This window comes from Galeopterus variegatus, unplaced genomic scaffold (genome assembly GCF_000696425.1).
Source record: "Galeopterus variegatus unplaced genomic scaffold, G_variegatus-3.0.2 Scaffold105, whole genome shotgun sequence".
Classification (NCBI taxonomy): Eukaryota; Metazoa; Chordata; class Mammalia; order Dermoptera; family Cynocephalidae; genus Galeopterus; species Galeopterus variegatus.
In genome coordinates this window covers 207363-230029 of record NW_007726216.1, presented here as the reverse complement: position 1 = coordinate 230029, position 22667 = coordinate 207363, and the positions used below count along the sequence as shown (strand labels likewise).

The following is a 22667-nucleotide window of genomic DNA, read 5'->3' as shown; positions in this document are numbered from 1 at the left end:
GAAATTAACCCACGCACTTACTGCCATTTGATCTTCGACAAAGGCATTAAGTCTATTCACTGGGGTCGGGACTCCCTCTTCAGCAAAGGGTGCTGGGATAACTGGTTATCCATTTGCAGGAGATTGAAACTAGACCCACATCTCTCACCATTTACTAAAATCAACTCAAAATGGATTAAGGATTTAAATATACACCCTGAAACAATAAAACTTATTAAAGAAAATATAGGAGAAACCCTTCAGCAAATAGGGCTGGGCACAGACTTCATGAATATGACCCCAAAAGCATGGGCAACCAAAGGAAAAATAAACAAATGGGACTATATCAAACTAAAAAGCTTTTGCGCAGCAAAAGAAACAATTAACAGAGCTAAAAGACAGCCAACAGAGTGGGAGAAAATATTTGCAAAATACATATCTGACAAAGGACTAATATCCAGAATATATAAGGAACTCAAACAACTTTACAAGAAAAAAATAAGCAACCCAATTAAAAAATGGGCAAAAGAGCTAAGCAGGCATTTCTCTAAAGAAGATATACTAATGGCCAGCAGTCATATGAAAAAATGCTCAACATCACTCAGCATTCAGGAAGTGCAAATCAAAACCACACCGAGATACCATCTCACCCCAGTTAGGATGGCTAAAATCCAAAAGACGCTGAACGATAAATGCTGGCGTGGTTGCGGAGAAAAAGGAACTCTCATACATTGTTGGTGGGAATGCAAAATGGTGCAGCCTCTATGGAAAATGGTATCGAGGTTCCTCAAACAATTGCAGATAGATCTGCCATATGACCCAGCTATCCCACTGCTGGGAATATACCCAGAGCAATGGAAATCATCAAGTCGAAGGTATACCTGTTCCCCAATGTTCATCGCAGCACTCTTTACAATAGCCAAGAGATGGAACCAGCCCAAATGTCCATCATCAGATGAGTGGATAAGGAAATTGGGGTATATCTACACAATGGAATACTACTCAGCTATAAAAACGAATGAAATATTGCCATTTGCAACAACATGGATGGACCTTGAGAGAATTATTTTAAGTGAAATGAGTCAGGCACAGAAAGAGAAATACCACATGTTCTCACTTATTCGTGGAAGCTAAATATAAATAAATAAATTCACACACACACACACACACAAAAAAAAACTGGGGGCGGTGGGGAAGAAGACTTAACAAGTACAATTCCTTGAAGTTGATACGACAAGCAAACAGAAAGGACATTGTTGTGTGGGAGGGGGGAGAGTGAGGAGGGAGGGGGGTTTTGGTAATGGGCCACAATAATCAACCTCATTGCATATCGACAAATTAAAATTAAGAGAAATAAATAAGAAACCAATACTTAATACAAGGTCATGAAGATTTACACCTATGTTTTCTTCTAAAAGATCCATAGTTTTAACTCATATATTTGGATGCTTGATTGACTTTAACTTTTGTATATGTTGTGAGGTAGGGGTCCACCTCCATGCTTTTGTATGTCAATATCCTGTTGTCCCAATACCAATGTTTTAAAATTATTCTTTCTCCACTGTATCTTCTTGGCAACACTGCTGAAAATTACTTTTATATATTGTTGTTGTATCCTGCAACCTTTTTAAGATCACTTGTTACACCTAAGAGGGTTTTTTCTTGGTTGATTTCTTAGGATTTTCTACACACACAGTAATAACATCTGCAAATAGAGAAAGTTTTATTTTGTACTTTCCAATCTGAATGCTTTTTATTTCCATTTCTTACGTAATTGCTCTGGCAAACTTTCCAGTACAGTGCTGAGAATAGTTACTCCTGATAGGAGGAAAACATTGTCTTACAACATTAAGTATCAAGTTAGCCACTAGTTTTTCTTAGATGTCTATTAAAAAGTTGAAGAACATCCCCTTCTACTCACAGTTTGTTTAGTGTTTTTATCATAAAAGGGTATTGGATTTTGTTAAATGCATTTTCTGTGTCTATTGAGATGATCACGTGTCTGTTGTACATTTTTGTATTAATAAGGTGTATTGCATTGATTGATTTTTAAATGTTTAACCAAGCTTTCAGTTCTGGTAAATTCCACTTACTGATGGTTTATAATACTTTTGAAACAGTCTTTATTGAGATATAATTAACATACCACACAACTTGCCCACGAAGTATAAAGTATACAATTTAGTGGATTTTAGTATATTCTCAGTCATGCAACCATTACCATGTTCAAATTTTGAAAATTTAGTTACTTCAAAAAAAATCCCATGCCCATTATAAGACACTCCCCATCTAATCTTTCCCCATACCCTACCTATCACTAATCTACTTTCTTACATCACTATAGATTTGCCCACTCTGGGCATTTCATATGAATGGAATATATAATATGTGATTTCTAATAACTAGTTTCTTTTGTTAAACAAAATGAAAAACATTCAAATGTATGGATATACCACAATTTTTTTAACCATTCATCATTTGACAGACATTTGGGTTCTATCTTTTGACTATTGTGAACAATGTTGCTATGAATACAAGGTTTTATGCAGATATATGTTTTATTTCTCTTGGGTATAAGCCTAGGAATGAAATGGTTGGGCCATATGATAACTACAGATTTAACTTTTTTTTCTTGTTATCTTTCTGTCTTCCTTTTATTTATGTTTGTAATTTTAGCTCTCACTTATGTAAACACATGGTATTTCTTTCTGTACCTGACTTTTGTTTAATATGACTTTTCCTAACTTCATCCATGTTGCTGCAAATGGCAATATTTCATTCTTTTTTATAGCTGAGTAATATTCCATTGTGCATATATACCACATTTTCCTATTCCACGCATCTGATGATGGACATAAAGGTTGGTTCCAACGCTTGGTTATTGTAAATAGAGCTGTGATAAACATGGGAATGCAGGTATCTCTTCAACATAAAGCTTTCCATTCCTTTGGGTATATACCAGAAGTGGAATTGCTGGATCATATGGCAGTTCTATCTGAAGTTGTTTAAGGAATCTTCACCATTTTCCATAATGGCCGCACCAATTCACAGTACAACCAACAGTGTAGGAGGGTTCCCTTTTCTCCACATCCTCGCCAGCATTTGTTATTCTCCATTATTTAGATGACAGCCAGTCTACTAGGGTGAGATGGTATCTTAATGTGGTTTTGATTTGCATTTCCCTGATGTTGAGTGATGTTGAGCATTTTTTCATGTGTCTGCTGGCCATACGCATATCTTCCTTTGAGAACTGCCTATTCAACTCCTTTGCCCATTTTTAATTGGGTTACTTGTTTTTTACTGTTGTTTGAGTTCCTGTATATTCTGGATAGTAATCCTTTGTCAGATGCATAGTTTGCAAATATTTTTCTCCCATTCTGAGTTGTCTTTTGACTCTGTTAATTGTTTCTTTTGCTATGCAGAAGCCGTGTAGTTTGATATAATCCCATTTGTTTTTCTTTTGTTGCCTGTGCTTTGGGGGTCATATTCATAAAATCTTTGCCCAGTCTTGCATCTTGAAGTTTTCCCCCCGTGTTTTATTTTAGGAGCTTTACAGTTTCCAATCTTATATGTCTTTAATTCATTTTGAGTTGGTTCTGGTGCATGGTGAGAGGTACAGGTCTAGTTTCATTCTTCTACATATGGATAACCAGTTTTCCCAGCACCACTTATTGAATAGGCAGTCTTTCTCCATGTATGTTCCTGTTGCCTTTGTCAAACATCAGCTGACTATAGGTTTTTGGGTTGACTTCTGGGTTCTATCCTGTTCCATTGGTCTGAGTGACTGTCTTTATGTCAGTACCATCCTGTTTTGGTAAGTGTAGCTTTGTAATACAGTTTGAAGTCAGGTAATGTTATGCCTCCAGCTTTAATTATTTATTTATTTTGCTCAAGATTGCCCTTGGCTATATTGTTCCATGTGAACATTAGGATTTTTTTTTTTTTTCTATTTCTGTGAAGAATGTCATTGGTATTTTGATGGGGATTGCACTGAATCTACAGAGTGCTTTAGGAAGTATGGGCATTTTCACAATGCTGATTCTTCCAGTCCATGAGCAAGGAATATCTTTTTGTGTCCTCTTTAATTTCTTTAAACACTGATTTGTAGTTTTCATTGTAGAGATCTTTCACCTCCTTTGTTCAGTTGATTTCCAGGTATTTTATTTTTGTGTGTGTCAACATTGTAAATAGGCTTGCTTCCTTGATTTTCTGCTAATTTGTTGAAGCTACAGATTTTTGTGTATTGATTTTGTATCCTGCAACTTTATAAAAGTTGTTTATAAACTCTTAAGAATTTTTTTTGTAGATATTTTGGGCTGTTTTATATATAGGATCATGTCTTCTGCAAACAGGGACGATTTGACATCATCTTTACTAATCTGAATGATGCCCTTTATTTCTTTCTCTTTCCTGATTGCTCTGGCTAGTACAATCAGTACTATGTCGAATAGGAGTGGTGAGAGTGGGCATCCTTGTCTCGTTCCCCTTCTCAAGAAAAAAGCTGAAAGCTTTTCAGGATGAAATTAGCAGATTGTCATATGTAGCATTTATTATGTTGAGATACTTTACTTCTATACCTAATTTACCAAGCCTTAATATGAAGGGATGATGAATTTTGTCAAATGCTTTTTCTGCATCTATTGAGATAATCACATGGTTTTTGTCCTTGATTTTGTTGATGTGATGTATCATATTTATTGATTTATGTATGTTGAACAATTCCTGCATCCCTGGCATGAATCCCACTTTGTCATGGTGTATAAAAAAATTTTTATACACCATGTGTTGCTGTATTCTGATTGTGAAGATTTTGTTGAGGATTTTTGTATCTATGTTCACCAAGGCTATTGGCCTGTAGTTTTCTTTTGTTTGAATCTTTGTCTGGCTTTGGTATCAGGGTGACACTGACCTCATGGAATGAGTTTGGGAGAATGCCTTCTATTTCAATTTTTTAGAATAGTTTGAAAAAATTGGTATTAATTCTTCTTTAAGTGTTTGGTAGAATTCAGCAGTAAAGACATCTGGTCCTGGGCTTTTCTTTGTTGGAAGACTTCTGATTGCTGCTTCAATCTCTTTGCTTGTTATCGGTCTGTTCAGGTTTTCTATTTTTCCTGGTTTAGTCTTGGTAGTTTGTACATGTCCAGAAATTTATCCATTTCCTACAGGTTTTCAAATTTGTTGGCATGTAGTGGTTTATCATAGTCTCTAATGATTCTTTGTATTTCTGTGTTATTGGCTGTTGTGTTTCCTTTTTCATCTCTAATTTTTGTTATTTGGGTCTTCCCTCTTTTTTTTTTTACTTAGTTCCTAATGGTTTGTGCATTTTATCTTCTTGAAAAACCAACGTTTTGTTTCATTGGTATTTTGTATTGTTTTTGAGTTTCTATTTCATTTAGTTCTACTCTGGTTTTAATTATTTCTTTCTGCCTACTACATTTGGGATTTCATTGTTCTTGTTTTTCTAATTCTTTGAGGTGTAGTGTTAGGTTGTTAATTTGAAAACTTTCTGTTCTTTTGATGTAAGCATTTAAGGCAATACACTTCCCTCTTAGATCTGCCTTTATGGCATCATGTATGTTTTGGTATCATGTCTCATTATTTTCATTAGTTTCTATACATTTTTTGTTTAATTTGTTCTGGGACCCAGATGTTGTTCAAGAGCATGTTGTTTAATTTTCATGTGTTTGTACAGTTTCCAGAGTTTTCCTTGTTATTAATTTCTAGTTTTAATCCATTGTGGTCTGAAAAGAAACGTGAAATTTCAACTTTTTAAAAGTTGTTGAGGCTTGATTTGTGACCTGGCATGTGATCTATCCTGGAGAATGTTTCATGAACTAGTGATAAGTATGTATATTCTGTAGTTGTTGCATGAAATGTTCTGTAGATATGTGCCAAGTTCAGATGGTCTGATGTGTGCTTAAAATCCTATGTTTCTCTACCGACTTATTTCCTAGATGATCTGTCCAATTTGAGAGAGGGCTGTATAGGTTCCCTACTATTATAGTATTGGGGTCTACCTCCTTAAGTCCAATAGTGTTTGCTTTATATATGTGGGTGGTCCAATGTTGGATGCATATATATTTATGACTGTTATGTCTTCTTGCTGGATAGATCCCTTTATAATTATACAGTGGTCTTCTTTATCTTTTTTTTTTTTATAATTTTTGGCTTAAAATCTATTTTATCTGATATAAGAATAGCTCCTCCTGCTCATTTTTGATCTCCATTTGTGTGGTATATCTTTTTCCATCCCTTCACTCTTAGTCTGTGTATGTCTTTACAGGTAAGCTGTGTCTCTTGTAAATAGTAAATATTAGAGTCTTGCTTTTTAATCCAATTAACCAGTCTGTGTCTTTTGAGTGGGGAATTTAATCCACTTACATTTAGGGTTGCTACTGAAAAGTATTGTGTTACTTCTGGCATTTTATTGGTTTTCATTGAATGTTTTGAATATCTTATGTTTCTTTCCTCTCAATTTGTTTTTCTTTGGTGTTTTTGGTTTTTTGAAGTGGGAAGATACAGTTTCTGTTTCTCATTTGCATTTTTGTTCTATTTGTGGGTTTTGTTCTTTCCTGTGTATTCATGGAAGTGATTATTGGTTTTGGATTCCAGATGCAGGACTTCCTTGAGCATTTCTTGCAGGGCTGGTCATGTGGTGGTGAACTCTTCCAGTTTTTGTTTGTCTGGGAAATATACTATTTCTCCTTCATTTCTGAATGATAGCTTCATGGGATATAGTATTCTTGGCTGGCAGTTCTTTTCTTTTAGTATCTTGAATATATCATCCCATTCTCTTCTGGCTTATAGAGTTTCTGTTGAGAAGTCTGCTGTTTTCTGCTGTGGACTCCTTTATACATGACTTGACACTTTTCTCTTGCTGTTTTTAGGATTCTCTCCATGTCTTTGGCTTTGAACAGTCTGACTATAATGTGTCTTGGAGAGGACCTTTTTGGATAGAATCTGTTTGGAGATCTTTGATCCTCTTGAATCTGAAGGTCCATGTCTGGGAAGTTTTCTTCTCCTATTTCATTGAATATGTTCTCAGTGCCTTTTCCTTTCTCCTCCCCTTAAGAAATACCCAGGATTTGGATGTTTGTACACTTGTGGTTATCTGCTCTCTCTCTTATCTTCATTTAAAAATAATTTTTTTTTAACTGCCTGAGTTACTTTGAAGAGATTTTCTTCAAGGTCAGAAATTCCTTTTCTGCTTGCTCTATCCTGTTCCTTAAGCTTTCAGTTGTGTTTTTTATTTTGCTGAATGGCTCTTTCAGTTCCATGAGTTCTTCTACATTCTTTTTTAAAGTATTAATCCCTTTGTAGATATCCTCCTTCATAGCCTGCATAGTTTTGCTCTGTTCATTGTGTCATCTATCTGCATCTTCTTGTGTCTCATTGAGTTTCCTAAAGATTTTTACAAGGAATTTCTTCTCAGTCATTTCAAGTATTTCCTGTTCTATGGGGTCTGACTCTTGCGGGTCATGATATTCCTTTGGTGGACTCATATTTTCTTGTTTTTTCATATTTTTAGTATCTTTAAGTTGATGTTTGGTCATCTGGAAGAGCTGTTCTTCCTTCTGTTATTCTCTTTTCCTGGACTCTGCTGGTGGAGCTCTTTGGATCAATTCAGATGAGTAGTTGGCTGTCTGCATAGCTGCAGTGGCTGCTATGGCTTCTGCTGTGGTTGCAGGTCACCCTCATGGTGGCAGTGGTTGTGGCAGTGGCTTTGTTGGGTTGGCTGTCTGGCAGAAATGGCTCCAGCAGTGGAAGGCTGCTTGCACAATGATGGTGGCCCTGGTGGCTGCAGGGCCAATTTGCTACAGGGGAGGTGCTGATGGTGGCAGTGACTGAGATAGTGATGGCTGCACTAGCTGCCTGCTTGGCTGTAGTGGCCTCGACAGCTGCCAGTGCAGCTAACGTGACTGTAGCAACAGCTGGGTTAACTGATGGAGGTGCCAGCTGCACCGGTGGCTATAACTGCTTCCCTTCCCTTGCCTCCACAGTGTCCACAATGGTAGAGGGGTTACCTTGTGAGGGTGGCAGCTGCATTGGCAGCTGCAGCTGCCTCCCTCGAGTTTGCTGTGTCTGCAGTGACAGCAGGCTTACCTCGTGTGATTAGCAGTGGTGCCAGAGGCTGCACCTGCCTCCCTCCCACCTGTGATGTCTGCAGTAGAAGTGGGGGAAGTGAGGTTACCTTGTGGGGTGGCAGTGGTACTTTTAGCTGTAACAGCCTCTGATGCCTCTGAGGTGTCTGCAGTAGTAGTGGGGTTACCTCACAGGGGCAGGAGCACTGCCATTGGTTGGAACTGCCTCACTCTTGTCTGTGGTGTCCTTGGTGCTGTCCTAGGTGGCAGCTGAGTTACCTCATGGTGACAACAGCAGCAGCAATGGCTGCAACTGCCCCACTCTCATCTGCAGTGGCCCTGGTGGCTGCAGGGCCAATTTGCTACAGGGGCAGCAGTGCTGGGGCCTGCCACTTATTCACTCACTCCCTTAGTGGCCCTGGCAGCTGTGGGGTTAATATTCTGCAAAAGCAGTGATTCTGGAGACTGCCACTTCCTTGCTCACTCCCTCAGACCCAGCCAGTCCTGCTGGTGTGATGGCTATGGTGGCAGCAGCTGCACTACACACAACTACTGCAGACGACCTGCAAGAGGCTGAGCTGGCTGTTGAGGCTGCATGGGCAGGGGTCCAGCGCATGGTTGGTCTGGCTGGTACAGGGTTGTAGACAGCCACTAGCAAAGCCTGCTGCACTGAAGGTGGCTTTGGCAGGGGAACCACACGTGGGTGGGCTGACTGGTGTAGCAGTGTGGGCAGGGATCCTGTTCACATCTGGCCTGGTCAGAGCTGTGGCACCAATTTGGGTGTTTTCCGGCAACAGCAGCAGCTGGAGCCACGCTGCAGGTAATAGCAGTGGCTGTAGCCGTGTTGCAGGCAACAGCAGTGGCTAGAGCCATGCTGTGGGCAACAGCAGCATGGGATGAGGCCAAACTCACAGTGGGAAGGAGAATGATGGTTTCAGTTCCTGATGATATCACTGGTGAGTGCAGTACTGGTAGTGAAGATGCCTGTTCTGGTCTTCTGTTGGAGAAATACATTCTACATTTCTCTATAGTCTTCCATCTTCCCACAGTCCTCCAGATGTAACTTTTTTGGGGAACTATAAAGCATTTTGTAAATTGCTGGATTCAGTTCCCTAGTATTTTCTTGAGGAAACATGTGTTTATATTCATAAGGGATATCAACACCTTCTCGTGGTGTCTTTGTCTGGTTTTGGTATCAAGGTATTGCAGCCTCACAGAATAGGTTGGGAAGTGTTCGCTCTTCTATTTTTTAGAAGAAAAATATAAGTAAATGATATTAATTCTATAAACATATAGTAGAATTCACCAATGAAGCTTTCTGAGCCTCGGCTTTTCCATATAGGAAATTTCTAATCACAGAGTCAATCTCTGATCTTGTTACAGGGCTATTCAAATCTATTTCTTCTTGAGTCAGTTTTGGCAGTTTGCCTCTTTCTAGGAATTAGTGGATTTCACCTAGGTTATGTAATTTATTGGCAAACAGTTGTTCTAAGTATTCTCTTATAATCCTTTTTAGTTTTCTAATGTCATTAGTAATGTCCCCACTTTCATTCCTGATTTATTAACTTGAGTCATCTCTGTTTTTTCATTGGTCAGTCTAGATAAAGTGTCTTGATTTTTTTTTCCAAAAAACCAACTTTTGGTTTTAGTGATTTCCTCTATTGTTTTTCTATTCTCTATTTCATTTATTTCTCCTATAATCTCCATTATTTCCTTCTTCCTGCTTTTAGTTTCTCTTCTAGTTTCTTAGAGTGGAAGGTTTAGTTATTGATTTGAGCTTTCTTATTTTTCAATATAGGCATTTATAGTAATAATTTTCCCTCTAATCACTGCTTTTGCTGCATCTCAGAAATTTTGGTATGTTTTTTGTTTTCACTCATCTAAAAATATTTTCTAATTTTCTTTGCGATTTCTTCTTTGACTGATTGGCTATTTAATAGTGTGCTGCTTAGTTTACACATATTTATGTATTTCCCAAATTTCCTTCATTTATTTACTTCCAATTTCATCCCAGGGAAGATACTTTCATGGTTTTAATCCTTTAAAATTGATTGAGACATATTTAACAGGTTAATACACAGTCTATCTGAGATATTCTATGTTCTATGCACACTTGAGAAGAATGTAGTTTCCTGTTGTTGGGTGGAGTATTCTACAGATGTCTGTTAAGTCTTGGTGGTTTTTAATGTTTTTCAGGTCTTTCTTCTCTTTCTTTGTTAATCTTCTATCTAGTTGTTGAATTCATAATTGAAAGACAGGTATTGAAGGTTTCAGCTATTATTGATTAACTATCTTTTTCTCCCTTCAATTCTGCCTGTTTTTGTATCATGTATTTTGGGGCACTGCTGTTAGATGCATACATGTTTATAATGCTATTATCTTCTTGATCTACTGACCCTTTTATTTATAACAAAATGTTCTTTAGTTCTAGTAACAATTTTTGTTTTAAAGGCTATTTTATCTGATTAGTGTAGCCACTTCAGATCTCTTTTGGTTACTGTTTGCATGGATTTCTTTTTCTATCCACTGACTTTCAATTTACATGTGTTTCTGAATCTAAAGTGTGTTTCTCTTAGACAGCATATAGTTGGGTCATATTTTTCATCCATTCTGCCAATCTCTGCCTTGTAACTGAAATGCTTAATCAATTTACATTTAATATAATTTCTGATAAGTTAGAATTTATGTTTGCAATTTTGTTGTTTATTTCCTACATCTTTTTTGTTCCTGTATTCCTGCATTACTGTCCCTCTTTTGTGTTAAAATGGTACACTAGAAAAAATCTGTTTAAGTCCCTTCTCATTTCTTTTACTGTTTTTTAAAGTTATTTTCTTATTAGTTGATTAGGGAATGACAATTCACATCTTAACTTAAAAAAAGATGGTTCAGATTAAGAAAAACATAATTCCGATAATATACAAACACTTTGATTCTATATAGCTCCATTCCCTCCTCTGTGCTGTTATTTTCATGCCAATTACATCTTTATACATAGTATGCCCATCAACACAGATTTACACTTGTTGTTTTGTGCATTTCTGTTTTAAATAAGTTAGGATGAAAAACAGTTACAACCAAAAGCACGTTTATTTTTTTTTATATTTATATATGTAGTTATCTTTACTAGTGCTCTTCATTTCTTCATATAATTTCAAGTTATTATCTAAAAGTCTTTTCTTTTGCACCTAAAGGACTACTTTTGGTATTTCTTGCAGGAAAGGTCTGTCACTACCTAGTGACCAATTTTCTCAGTTTTTTATTATCTGGAAATATTTTAATTTATTCTTCATTTTTGAAGTATGGTTTTGCTGGATAAAGAATTCTTAGTAGACAATCTGTTTTCTTTCACCACTTTGAATGATATTCAATTGTTTTCTGGTCTCTAAAATTTCTGATGAGAAATCTGCTATAAATATTATTAAGGATCCCTTGTATATGATAAGTCATTTCTCCATTGCTGTTTTCAAGGTACTCTCCTTGTCTGTACCTTTTGACAGTTTGATTGTGATGTGTTTGGGAGTTCATCCTACTTGGAGTTTGTTGAATTTCCTGGATGTATAGATTATTGTTTTTCATCAGATTTGAGAAGTTTTATTTCTTCAAATTTTCTTTCTACTCCTTTTTCTCTTCTCCTTCTGGGGTTCCTATTGTGCATATATTGGTATGCTTGATGGCATCCTAAAGGCCTCTGAGGCTCTGTTCCTTTTGCTCATTCTTTTTCCTTTCTGATCTGGAGACCAGATAATCTCAATAAACCTGTTTTCAAGTCTCCTAATTTGGATTCTTTCCTCTGCTCACATCTGTTGTGAATTTTTCATTTTGGTTATTGTACTTTTCATTTCCAAAATTTCTATTTGGTTCTTTTTGTTTGTGTAGTTTCTATTTCATTATTGATATTTTCTATTTGGTAAGATATTGTTCTCATACTTTAGTTTTTTAGACATGGTTTCCTTTGTTTCTTTGAGCATATTAAAAATAGCTAATTTAAACTACTTTTCTAGTAGGTACAGCTGGGCTTGCTCAGGGACAGTTTCTATTGATTGCTTCCCCCTCTGTGTATTAGCCCTATTTTTCTTGGCATGCCTATAATATTTCATTGAAAACTGGATGTCTTAAATAATATTATGTGTCAACTCTAAAAATCAGAATCTCCCCTCCTCTAGGGTTTGTTGCTGTTGCTGTTTACTGTTGTTCTTGTTTAGTGATTCTTTTTAGAAACAAATTCTTTAAAGGCTATATTCTTTGTTGTGTGTGGCCACTGAACTCTCTTCCTGGTTAGCTTAGTCTTTGCTCAAGGGCTTTGTGTCTGTGGGGCACACTTTCAACATTCAGTCAGGGAGCTGACATCTCTGCCTTACCATTCAATTCCTGCTTGCACAGCCTGAAAGTCAGAGAGAGGTGAGAGCTTATGGCCTACCCAGATCTTTCCTGAGCATGTGAACAGCCCTAGATATGTACAAGGCTTTCTTGATTCCCAGGAATATATTGTAGCTTTTTAAAAGCTTCTATGAAAATCTCATTCCCCAACATTTCTTTTTAAGCTTTTAGGCTAGCTTTTTGTTTGCCTCAATTGTTATCCACTGCCTCAGGCAACAATGAAGTTACCTCTAAAAGTTTGGCAAATGCCCCTGGAGAAAAGATTTTTTTGCATTGGGTGATCTCTGAGTCAGGCCAAACAAAGACAGTGTTACAAGTGGAGTCTTCCAGGGAACTACCAGACAAATCAAAAACTGACAATATGCAGGAAATGAGGTTTTGAAGGAGTTTTATCCCTGTTCTGCATTCTCCGGTAGCTGCCAGGTTGCTCGTTTTCATGATGATTGTGAACTGATTGTTTTTAAAGTTACTGTGAACCTGCAGAGAGGAGATGGAAATTGGGGAAGTTACAGTACTATGAAACTCACTGTTCTTAGCAAGAATCAGCCTTTTTCCTTAAACAAATTCTTCCTAGATAGCTGTAAACCTTTGGTCAATTTCCAGAGCTATGAAAAAAGTTGGTTCTCACATTTGTCACCTTTCCTGTTCTTTTTAATGGAAGTGACAGTTGTTGAAAGTTCTTATTCTTCCAATTTTGCTGATACCACCCACTATCTGGGACTTCTAGAATGAGATATTCTTGGAGACTAAGCAAACTAGAATGCAATATATACTCTTTCTAGAAGACAACTTATAATATTCCAAAATAAAAACTGCCATTTTTGGATTTTTACAATTAAACCATAAAGAATTGAGTGGTGTCAAGAACTTGAAACTTTGACAATTCAATTCCAATTCTCTACATCTTACCTAATTTCCTTATAATAATTTGCCTGATTTAATTTTCATACCATTTTGAAAACAAAAAGTCTAATTTAATTAGTGGCTCAGCAGAATTAGAGACAAAAAAGTGTATTAATTAAAAGTTCAAGATAATAATCTAGGAATTTCCTTAATAGAACCTGTATATGTAAGTATAAAAATATCACCCAGTCAGAAGTAATAACCTAATATAAATTCGCCCAGCTTTCACTTAATAGAAACTTCTTATTCATCCCATGTTCATAAGAATCAATATCACTTTTTCATACGTGTAAAAGAAATTCCAAACCATTTAGGAATAACATACCTTTTTAGGAGTCTAATAAAAGCTGTGGACACTCTTTCTAGTAAAATAAACATAATTCTGCTTACAATTTCATGGAATTATTGGATACCCTGCAACCTGGAAGATAAGAACCCCTATTAAACAAAAACATTATGATTTTTTTTTTTTTGAGACCAGCCGCACCACGCTCAGCCAGTGAGCGCACCAGCCATCCCTATATAGGATCCGAACCCGCGGCAGGAGCGCTGCTGTGCTCCCAGCGCCGCACTCTCCCAAGTGCGCCACGGGCTCAGCCCCCCAAAAATTATGATTTTGATGGTAAAAATAGAGAACAGATATACAAGTAATAATAATATATCATCTTCAGTAGAGCTATAAGAATTTCAAATATTAAAACATATATAGGTTGTCTCCAACTAATAAAAACATTTCATTTGAAAAGTTAATTTATAAGTTATTTACTTAGAATTTATTACATATTTTTCTAATAAAAGCTATGTAATAAACAATGGTTGGGGATTATTAAAATGTATGTCCCTTAAGGGCTGGTGCCCTTTTTATTTGTCTCTGTATTAAAATGATCTACCCAAATAAATAGCATGTGATAGGTTCCCAGGTGACCCTTTATGAAACCTATTTCACTCAATAATATATTTGAATACAAATGCACTAAGAAAACAGAAAAACATATTGAGGTAATGACAAAGACCAAATACACCACAAAGCCAAAAGTAAAATAATAAACTAGAAAAAGAAAATAATAAAGAATAAAATATATTTTAAGTTATCTGTTGCTTAGAAGATAGGTTTAGAATGCAATCTTAAATATAGATATTTCTAGATCTCTTATTTGAACTTATGAATTCCTTTTTATTGTATTAAATTTCATTTCAAAATATGTGTCTTCTTAATACAGCATGTTCTATGCTTAGCCATGAATGAAGTCATTTTTGGACCCTAACAATTTGTAAATGAACTGGAAGAGCAGGAGGATAAGATATTTTGCCTGTAGTGACTGGAAAGGGGTTGAAAGAAGTTGGGTGGGGGGAGGGAGGGTCATTGTTCAGAGAGGTTTTATGTAATAAAATAATTTCCTATTCAGTACATATATGAGTAGTATACATTTTATAATAAAATGTGTCCAAGTTAGAATAAAGTAAGGTAGTGTGAACATGAGCAATAGAGAGTATGGGAATCTCACTGCAAAAAAAAAAAAAAAAAAAAAATTGGTGGAGGTAGTGAAGATGAAATTTTGATTCTGTTTCTCAGTTCACTTTATAATGAGTCACTGTGCTAAAGAAAATGAGAAAACTATATCTGGTGCCATAAATTTGAAAGGACAGTTGCATATTTTCACTTGAATACCATTGAACTCTGACCAAAATCATGAGTAATATGAATAATTCAACTAGATGTCATTTAATATCTATAGGCTGTGGCCTTATCATATAGGACAGAAATGAAAAGAATACAGGATGCCATGAAATTCAAAGAGGCTTAAGAGTATGAAGGATCAGTGGAATGGTCTGGCCTTGTGTTCAGAACAGAACTGGAAGACATTTATATAGCCAAAGCAATGAAGGAGTGAGCTATGACTTCAGTGACAGGCTCCTATATATTATATTAAGTAAAGACAGGACTTAAACCCAGGTATATGGACTATAAACCAAGCTCTCCTCCCCTTTTTAAGTTTGGAGTTTGACTCCCTGACTAGGTGACAATAAACAGAAGTTCAGCCTTGTATTCTGGGTCTAAAGCTCCAGAGATCTGGCTGAAGAAATCTGTCAATAAACAACCTCAGCCAAACGGGAAGGTAACTAATTGTCTCCCTAAAAAATGTCTTTAGCCTAGAGAGATTTAGAGTTAGTATACTGATAAGATAAATCAAACCTCTGTTATTAATAATTTGGGGTTAAGAAATAAGTTATGAATGTTTATTTTAATTATTTGTAACAATGCTTAAGAAAATTTTGCCTATATTACTCCAATTTAATATATGTAATTGAGTAATTGGTTTAGACTTGTGATTTTAAATTGAAATTTTACTAAGTCTATAAACAGTATCAGAATATTTAAGAGAAATAAAGATTCAATACATCTATATGTTTTTTTTTGTTTGTTTGTTTGTTTTGTCTTTTTTTTTTTTTTCCGTGTCCGGCAACGGATTGCAACCCTCAGTGTCGCGCCCGTACCGGACCGGGACCAGCAACGGGATAGCAACCCTCAGTGTTGCACCCGCACCTCACTCAGCCAGTGAGCGGGAACTGGTCTATATGTGGGATCCGAACCCTCGGCGGGAGCGCAGCTACACTCCCAAGCGGCGCACTGCAGCAGTGCGCCACCGGGCTGGCCCAATACATCTATATGTTTAATGAACTAAATTTATACAAAAAAGTTAAAAGAAACATAACTTAGTTGCAAAGCCTGCTTAAAAGTAAATTTTAAATTTTGCTAAGTGCATCAAATAATTTATACTCAAAAGCAGCAATAACTAATTCCAGAGTATGAAACCATAAAGTATAAAACATCTAAATCTTACCATAAAATTTTAAAGATTAAAACACTAAAAATAAATCAATTAATGATTCTTTGTGAAAAGCAACTTCTAAGAATCTTCCTTAATCATTATATGGATAATAATAATTCAAAAGGTCACAAAAGTATTTAGAAGTAATAATCCTGAAAAAATACCTGCAGGAACAAATTAACTTGGAACTCACAGTATGTGGGCATCTAACTTCTCAAAGTAAGATAACTGGATAAAATATAAATAGGCTACTCTGCCTTGATTTTCCATCTAAACTATCAACTGCATTGCTCTTGGTATTAAAAAGGAAAGGAATAAAGAAGGATCCATCTTTTACTGGACTGTAGAAAAGTCTAAAGTTAAAAGATAGGCTAAATAGAAAAGTTAATGCAATAACTAATTGTGCCATCTGAAATATGAGCATATATGAATCATAGTTACACGAAACCCTGGCTTAAAAAAACTAAAAAATAAATAACTTTAAAATACATACTGTTTATAAATATTTATACATATGATTTTCCATATTAATGTCTTGAAACAAAATTTTAAGTCCTGCAAATTCTAACAGCACTGGTCTTTCAAATTTTCACACATATACCACATATGACTTAAGCAAAATGTGATATATGAATCTTCTAACTCTACTAGATCATAATCCTAAAGGTAGTAAGTTATGCACTGGGAGGGAACACAGCTTCTTTTCAATCTTCAATTACCATTCTTGTCATTATTTACACTCCTCCCCTTCCCATCCCATGTCCCACACCATAGAATAAAAGTTAGATCAAAATATATGTCCAGATTTCAATCCTAGATGACTTTATAACTCTGTAAATTATCCTGTTTTTCAATACCATGTTCTAGAATTCTGGCAAACCAAAATGGAGTTTAAACTGTCTCCACCCAATTCCCACTGCATCACACCCTCTGCTTTCCCTCCCCCAGATGAAGGTTAAGTTGATAAATGGATTTTGGAGATGGAATAAAGCCAGACATCAAATAACTTACTTGAAATCCATCTCTTACCTTCTGTACTTAACCCTGGACTTGATGTGAACTTGGCTACATCAACAATTTTTACAGCAAACTGTTGCCCAGTTTCTCTGTTGATACATCGTCGTACAACACTGAAGGGACCCCTAAAAAACAAAAAGTTAGTTTTTTAATTCAATGATTTTCTTAAGTTCCTATTTCCCATCAATGTTTTACTATGTTTCATTGTCAGTACTATAGCCATACTACATAACCACCAAGCCACTCTATTTTAGACTCCAGATGGAATATAGTTTTCAAAATAAAATTTAAGTAATATAATTTTGAACGTATTTTTCTATAATTCATGTGGTAATTCATAATTTTAAAATGTTATTAAACCAGAAAAACAAGACAAATAATCAAAAATCATTTTTAAAAAATTCTAAATAGTATTTTGTTCAAGACAAATAATCATTGTAATATTCTATACAGATTATCAACATCCTAAACAAAATAAGCAAAGTCCATAGTAGCGGTAGTGTACAGAACTTTATTCTTTTGAACCAGAAACTGAAGTCATTCTTGACACCTCCCTCTCATCTTACCCATCACTTACCTAATCTTCACTAACAAGTCCTACTGAGTTTATTTCAAATACCTCTTAAACCTGTCCACTTCTCTCCATGTCCCACGCACTAGTCTAAGCTACTCCCATCTTGTACCAGGACTACTAAAAAACTTGGTTGTTCCATTCATTCTTGCAGTGATGTTTGAAAAATGATAATCTGGTATTATATCCCTGGCTTAAAACCCTAGAAGGAGAAAGAAAGTATTTGCAATACACATATCTAGTCAAGAACCAAAACACTTGTATATAAGTAATTCCTAAATAAAAATAAACAAAAAATTCCAAAACAAATCTGGCAAAATACTTGAACAGGCACTTCACAAAGAGAAAGCCCTGTATGATTTGGTCTCCAAGAACCTCTCCAGACTCACCTGAAATCACAGAGAAATCTTTCATCCTCCTCAAACTTCAAATTAGAATTGTTCTGAATTACTACAGGAAAGGAAGTAATTTCTACCAGCAGAGCCACTGGTCTAGCTATGGCCTTACCTAGTCCTCTTCCTTAATCTAAATCGGAGGCTTTCAATACTGGCCACACAGTTGAATCAGCTGAGATGATTTTGAAAATGCCACTGCCAAGGCCATAAACACACACACACACACACACACACACACACAGTTCTTTGTGATTTATAGTTTTCAAATAAATATCTGAACTCAAGATAATCCAAAGATAGATTTGTGCATCTTCAAATTGACTATTCTGACTATAATACAGAATACAACAGCAATATACTATAGTAGTTTATTTGAAGGCTAGTATGGTTTAAGTCATTAAATACACACACATACGTACATGTATACATGTGTGTATTTTTCCCCACCTGGGGAAAAAAATAGGAAAACAAAAACACAGCGTCATTGGCTTTTACAAGCACAAACAGTACACCTGGATGCAAGTATTCAATTAGCAGGTAGAGAAAAGTTCTTCATTCATACTAGAACACTTGTGATACTGTTTGCCTTAAAGTAAAATTGTCTTCTTTCAATTAAAGGACAAGCAATTGAATTTAATGTAACTCACACTTAAACATTTCTCCAAGAACACATGAATGCCATCATGAAGATATTATATTAATCATACCACAGCTTTAAATCTATCTCTTCAAGCAACTTAACAAAGCTAATCTGGAAGGAAAAGAAATGGTAATAATATACCTTTCAGAACTCTATAGAAAGAGGACCTTTCAATAACCACTGTTCAAAGATTTTCCTCTGTGAGAAGACACTATAATAAAGTGAGGAAGAACTCCCACAAATGTTCTCATTTTCAACCTGGATGTCTTACCTGTGATTACTTATCCTGACAATAGCAAGCAATATCAGGAAATTCTTACTGTAATTGGTTTTTGTCCACACATAAACCCTTGGGACTCTATTTATATAAACATTTGTGTAGTGTGCTTCAATCTTTTTGGAAACTTTCCAAGATCTCTATGTGGGATTGTTCACGGTCAATTGAGTCAATTCTTTACTTTTTCCTGCTTGAACAAAGGTGAGAAAGAAAGCATAGCTCCTCCTCCCACCCTTTTAGTAACAGTAAAATTAAGAGAGCTTGGGAGGGAAGAGAGAAAAGGGAATAGTGAGACAACAAAACACAGAAATTTTTTAAAATCTGTGAATAAAAATCACAAACCAAATCCCCAATTTGTTAAGCTAATTTTATAATATGAGGCAAAGAAAATGAGTATACCTATGAACTTCTGAGAACCTGAAGACAAGTCACAAGTAAAGCATTTTAAGGGTCTGTCCATCAATGACATCCAGGGTGAACCAAATTTAATACCCTGAAAGATATCAACATACCCTTTGAGGGTGTTTTTTTGTGTGTGATTTACTCCATCAACTACAAACTCAGTGGAAACTGATAAATATTCAAGATTTGGCTTGATCTCTCATTTTAAAAAGGGAGGGGTAATAAAGTGTGTGTAACATCTACATCATTATACTATTATACTTGGATGACAGTTAGGAATAAGAAACAGCAAAAATTCGGGAGGTCTAGGTTTCAGTCTGGCTTGTACCCTTTTTTTGATGCTTGAAATTTCATTCTTAAATTTTTAAATCCATGGTACAGTCATTTTGAGTGTGAGAGGTCTCCAAAAAGTCATGGAAAGATTCATATTATCTTTCAATTCCATTTTTCTATTATCCTCATATTTATGTGTGTGGGGGGAATACTGATATAATTGTAAGCCATCATCATAAACTACTATCTTTCTCATATTTCCAGTAATTATGACCAGGATATTACTCAAAATGGAATGATGAGATCATTAGTGGCATTTTAGATTTGATAAAATATGAGTATATATTCTTTATTCACCTCTTCACAAATAATGAATATTGATTGGGACTGTAACACAAGGTTCTACTTGAGGCAGATGGCTGCTCCCAGAGGTCTGTTTTTAAGTAAAAGGTAAATTAACCTAGAATGTGTTACAAGTGAAAATTGCTATTAACATCTCCTAAAGCTTTAAAAAGAATACAGATGTGTCCCTGTACAGACACAGAATAATCTCTTCTAGTTTCCATTTATGTGAAAAAAGGTTAAGTCTAGGAAATAAACAATCCTGATACCAAAGATAAATATATCAAAAAAGGAGACTAGAACTAGATGAAATTATGCTAGAATATAGTATGCTGGTTTCCAGGATAATAGGATAGATTAAGCACAGTGCATCCAATTTATCTCCCTCTCCAAACTCCACTAAAATGATACCAAAAGGGTTTTTTTAAGAAATGGACTGGGAGAACAAGAGAGGAAACAATACAGGTTGAGCATCTCTAATCTGAAAATCCCAAATGCTCCAGAATCCAAAACTTTTTGAGCACCAACATGATGCTCAAATGAAATGCTCATTGGAGCACTTCAGATCTGAGATTTTTGGATTACGGATGCTCAACCAGTAATCTGAAAATATTCCAAAATTCGAAAAAATCTAAAATCCAAAACATTTCTGGTAGCAAGCAGTTTGGATAAGGGATATTCAACCTGTAGTAATAAGCAAATTTGGGAGGAAAGAAAGCAGATGGAGTAGTGGAATTGACTTAGCAGACTTGGGAAAGCTGACTTGCAAAGAAAACATAACCAAACCTATTTACACTGTAGAGTCATCAAGAAGATCATGAACTGGTAGCACTAAACAACTCAGGAACTAGAAAAGAGGATGGGTTAAAATAACAAGGTTTGAATGAAATTTGTTGAAGAAGCAGTTAGAACCCTAGATCCTCTCCTCCACTCCATACCAGGGGTGACTGCCCCTCCCTAGCAAATTCATTCTCTGGAGAAGGTAAAACATAGGGAGTCAGAACTAGAGACACAAGGCTACTGAGGAAATGGTATTATACGTAAAGCGAAGGGATTATTATGTGGCCACATATGCACTGAATGCAGACAGCTCCAGTCCCTTTTCCCCTAACAGGGGGAATGTTGGAAGTCAGACTTTTACCCTTACAGCAGGAGATGAAAGACTTTCCTATTGCATATCTGACCAGCTCAGAAGGAAAGACCTAGAGATAATGACATGAGGTTCTCCAAACTGCTCAACTAGATCATTCTTCAGCTAAACCCAAAGTCAACAAGTTCCAACCACACCTTCAGAGCTCCCTCAATCAGCTTTCAGTCCACCTTCTGCAAGGTTTCCAACCTCAGCCCTATTAACATTTTGAGATGGATAATTTTTTGTTGTGCAGGGATGTCTTATGTATTGTAGAATGCTTAGCAGCACCCCTAGACTCTACTCACTAGATGCTAAGTAGCATTCCCCCACCCAGCTTTGACAACAAAAAATGTCTACAGACATTGCCCAATGTCCCCTGAGGGGCAAGATTGCCCCCAATTGAGAAACACTGCTCTATTCCTAATTTTGAGTAGACAACCAAGGCACCTAAGACATCTGGAGAAGAATCTCTAATTTGGAAGACAGAGCCAAAAACAAACAGAAAGGGCAACTTAGAGGAAACAGACTATACAAGAACACCACACCTCAAATTACCATTAATATCTTCAGAAAGATAGTACAACTATGAGACAAAAACGGAACTTTTAGAAAAAAAAAAAGAGTTCTTGAAAAATAAATGCACAAAGAAATTTAAAACTGAATAGAAGGATTGTCAGATAAAGTTGAGGGAATCTCCCAAAAAGGAGAGCAAAAATAACAAAAAATGGAAGGAAGGAACTTACAGGAATAATCTCAGAACTTAAATCATGAGTAACCCAAATTAAAAAGTACTCAGCAAAATAAATAACCCATGTCCATGCACACACTACTGTAAAATTTAAAATCACTGTGGACAAGGAGAAGATTTTCAAGTTTCCAGAAGTGGGGGTAAGGGTATGTGAGGGGAAGGAAGATACAGTTCACACACAATGGGTCAGAAATCATAATGGCTTCAGACCTCTCAATGGCAATACTAGAAGCAAAAATACAATAGAGCAACACCTTCATAATCATGAAGGAAAATGATTTCTAACCTTTAATTCTACATCCAGCCAGAGCATCAATAACAATAGACATTTCACACATGAAAAAGCTCAATAAATTACTTGACAATTTCTGAGGAGATTATTGTAGGATATGTTTGCCAAAACAAAAGATAGACCAATAAAAAGGATGCCAAGGGACAGCAAATAGGAGATGCAATACAGAAGACAGATGAAGGGAATCCCTAAGAGTGCCAGGAAGGGAAATCTCAGGCTGACAGCTGCACATCAAGCACAAAGGGAAACCAGTCCAGGATGAGAGCCATCAAAGTTTCCCACTGGCACCGATTACCTTTTTCACCTGAAAACAGAATGGCTGGATGAGCTGAATCCAGAATCTTCTGTTTTGCTTTTCCTGGCCATGGGCTGATGAGATTCCTGCCCTTCTCTGCTGCCTGGACCAG

At 36.0% G+C, this 22667-nt stretch overlaps 1 protein-coding gene across 9 annotated transcripts in view; it reads right to left on the bottom strand.

The window, feature by feature from the left end:
* The window catches only part of CASK (calcium/calmodulin-dependent serine protein kinase (MAGUK family)), a 396153-nt gene that overhangs the window by 304206 nt on the left and 69280 nt on the right, over positions 1–22667 (bottom strand). For all 9 annotated transcript variants that reach the window (XM_008585074.1, XM_008585111.1, XM_008585066.1 and 6 more), the window contains exon 2: positions 17201–17313. In XM_008585074.1, the coding sequence (XP_008583296.1) occupies positions 17201–17313 (113 nt within the window). The remainder of the gene's footprint in view (positions 1–17200; positions 17314–22667) is intronic.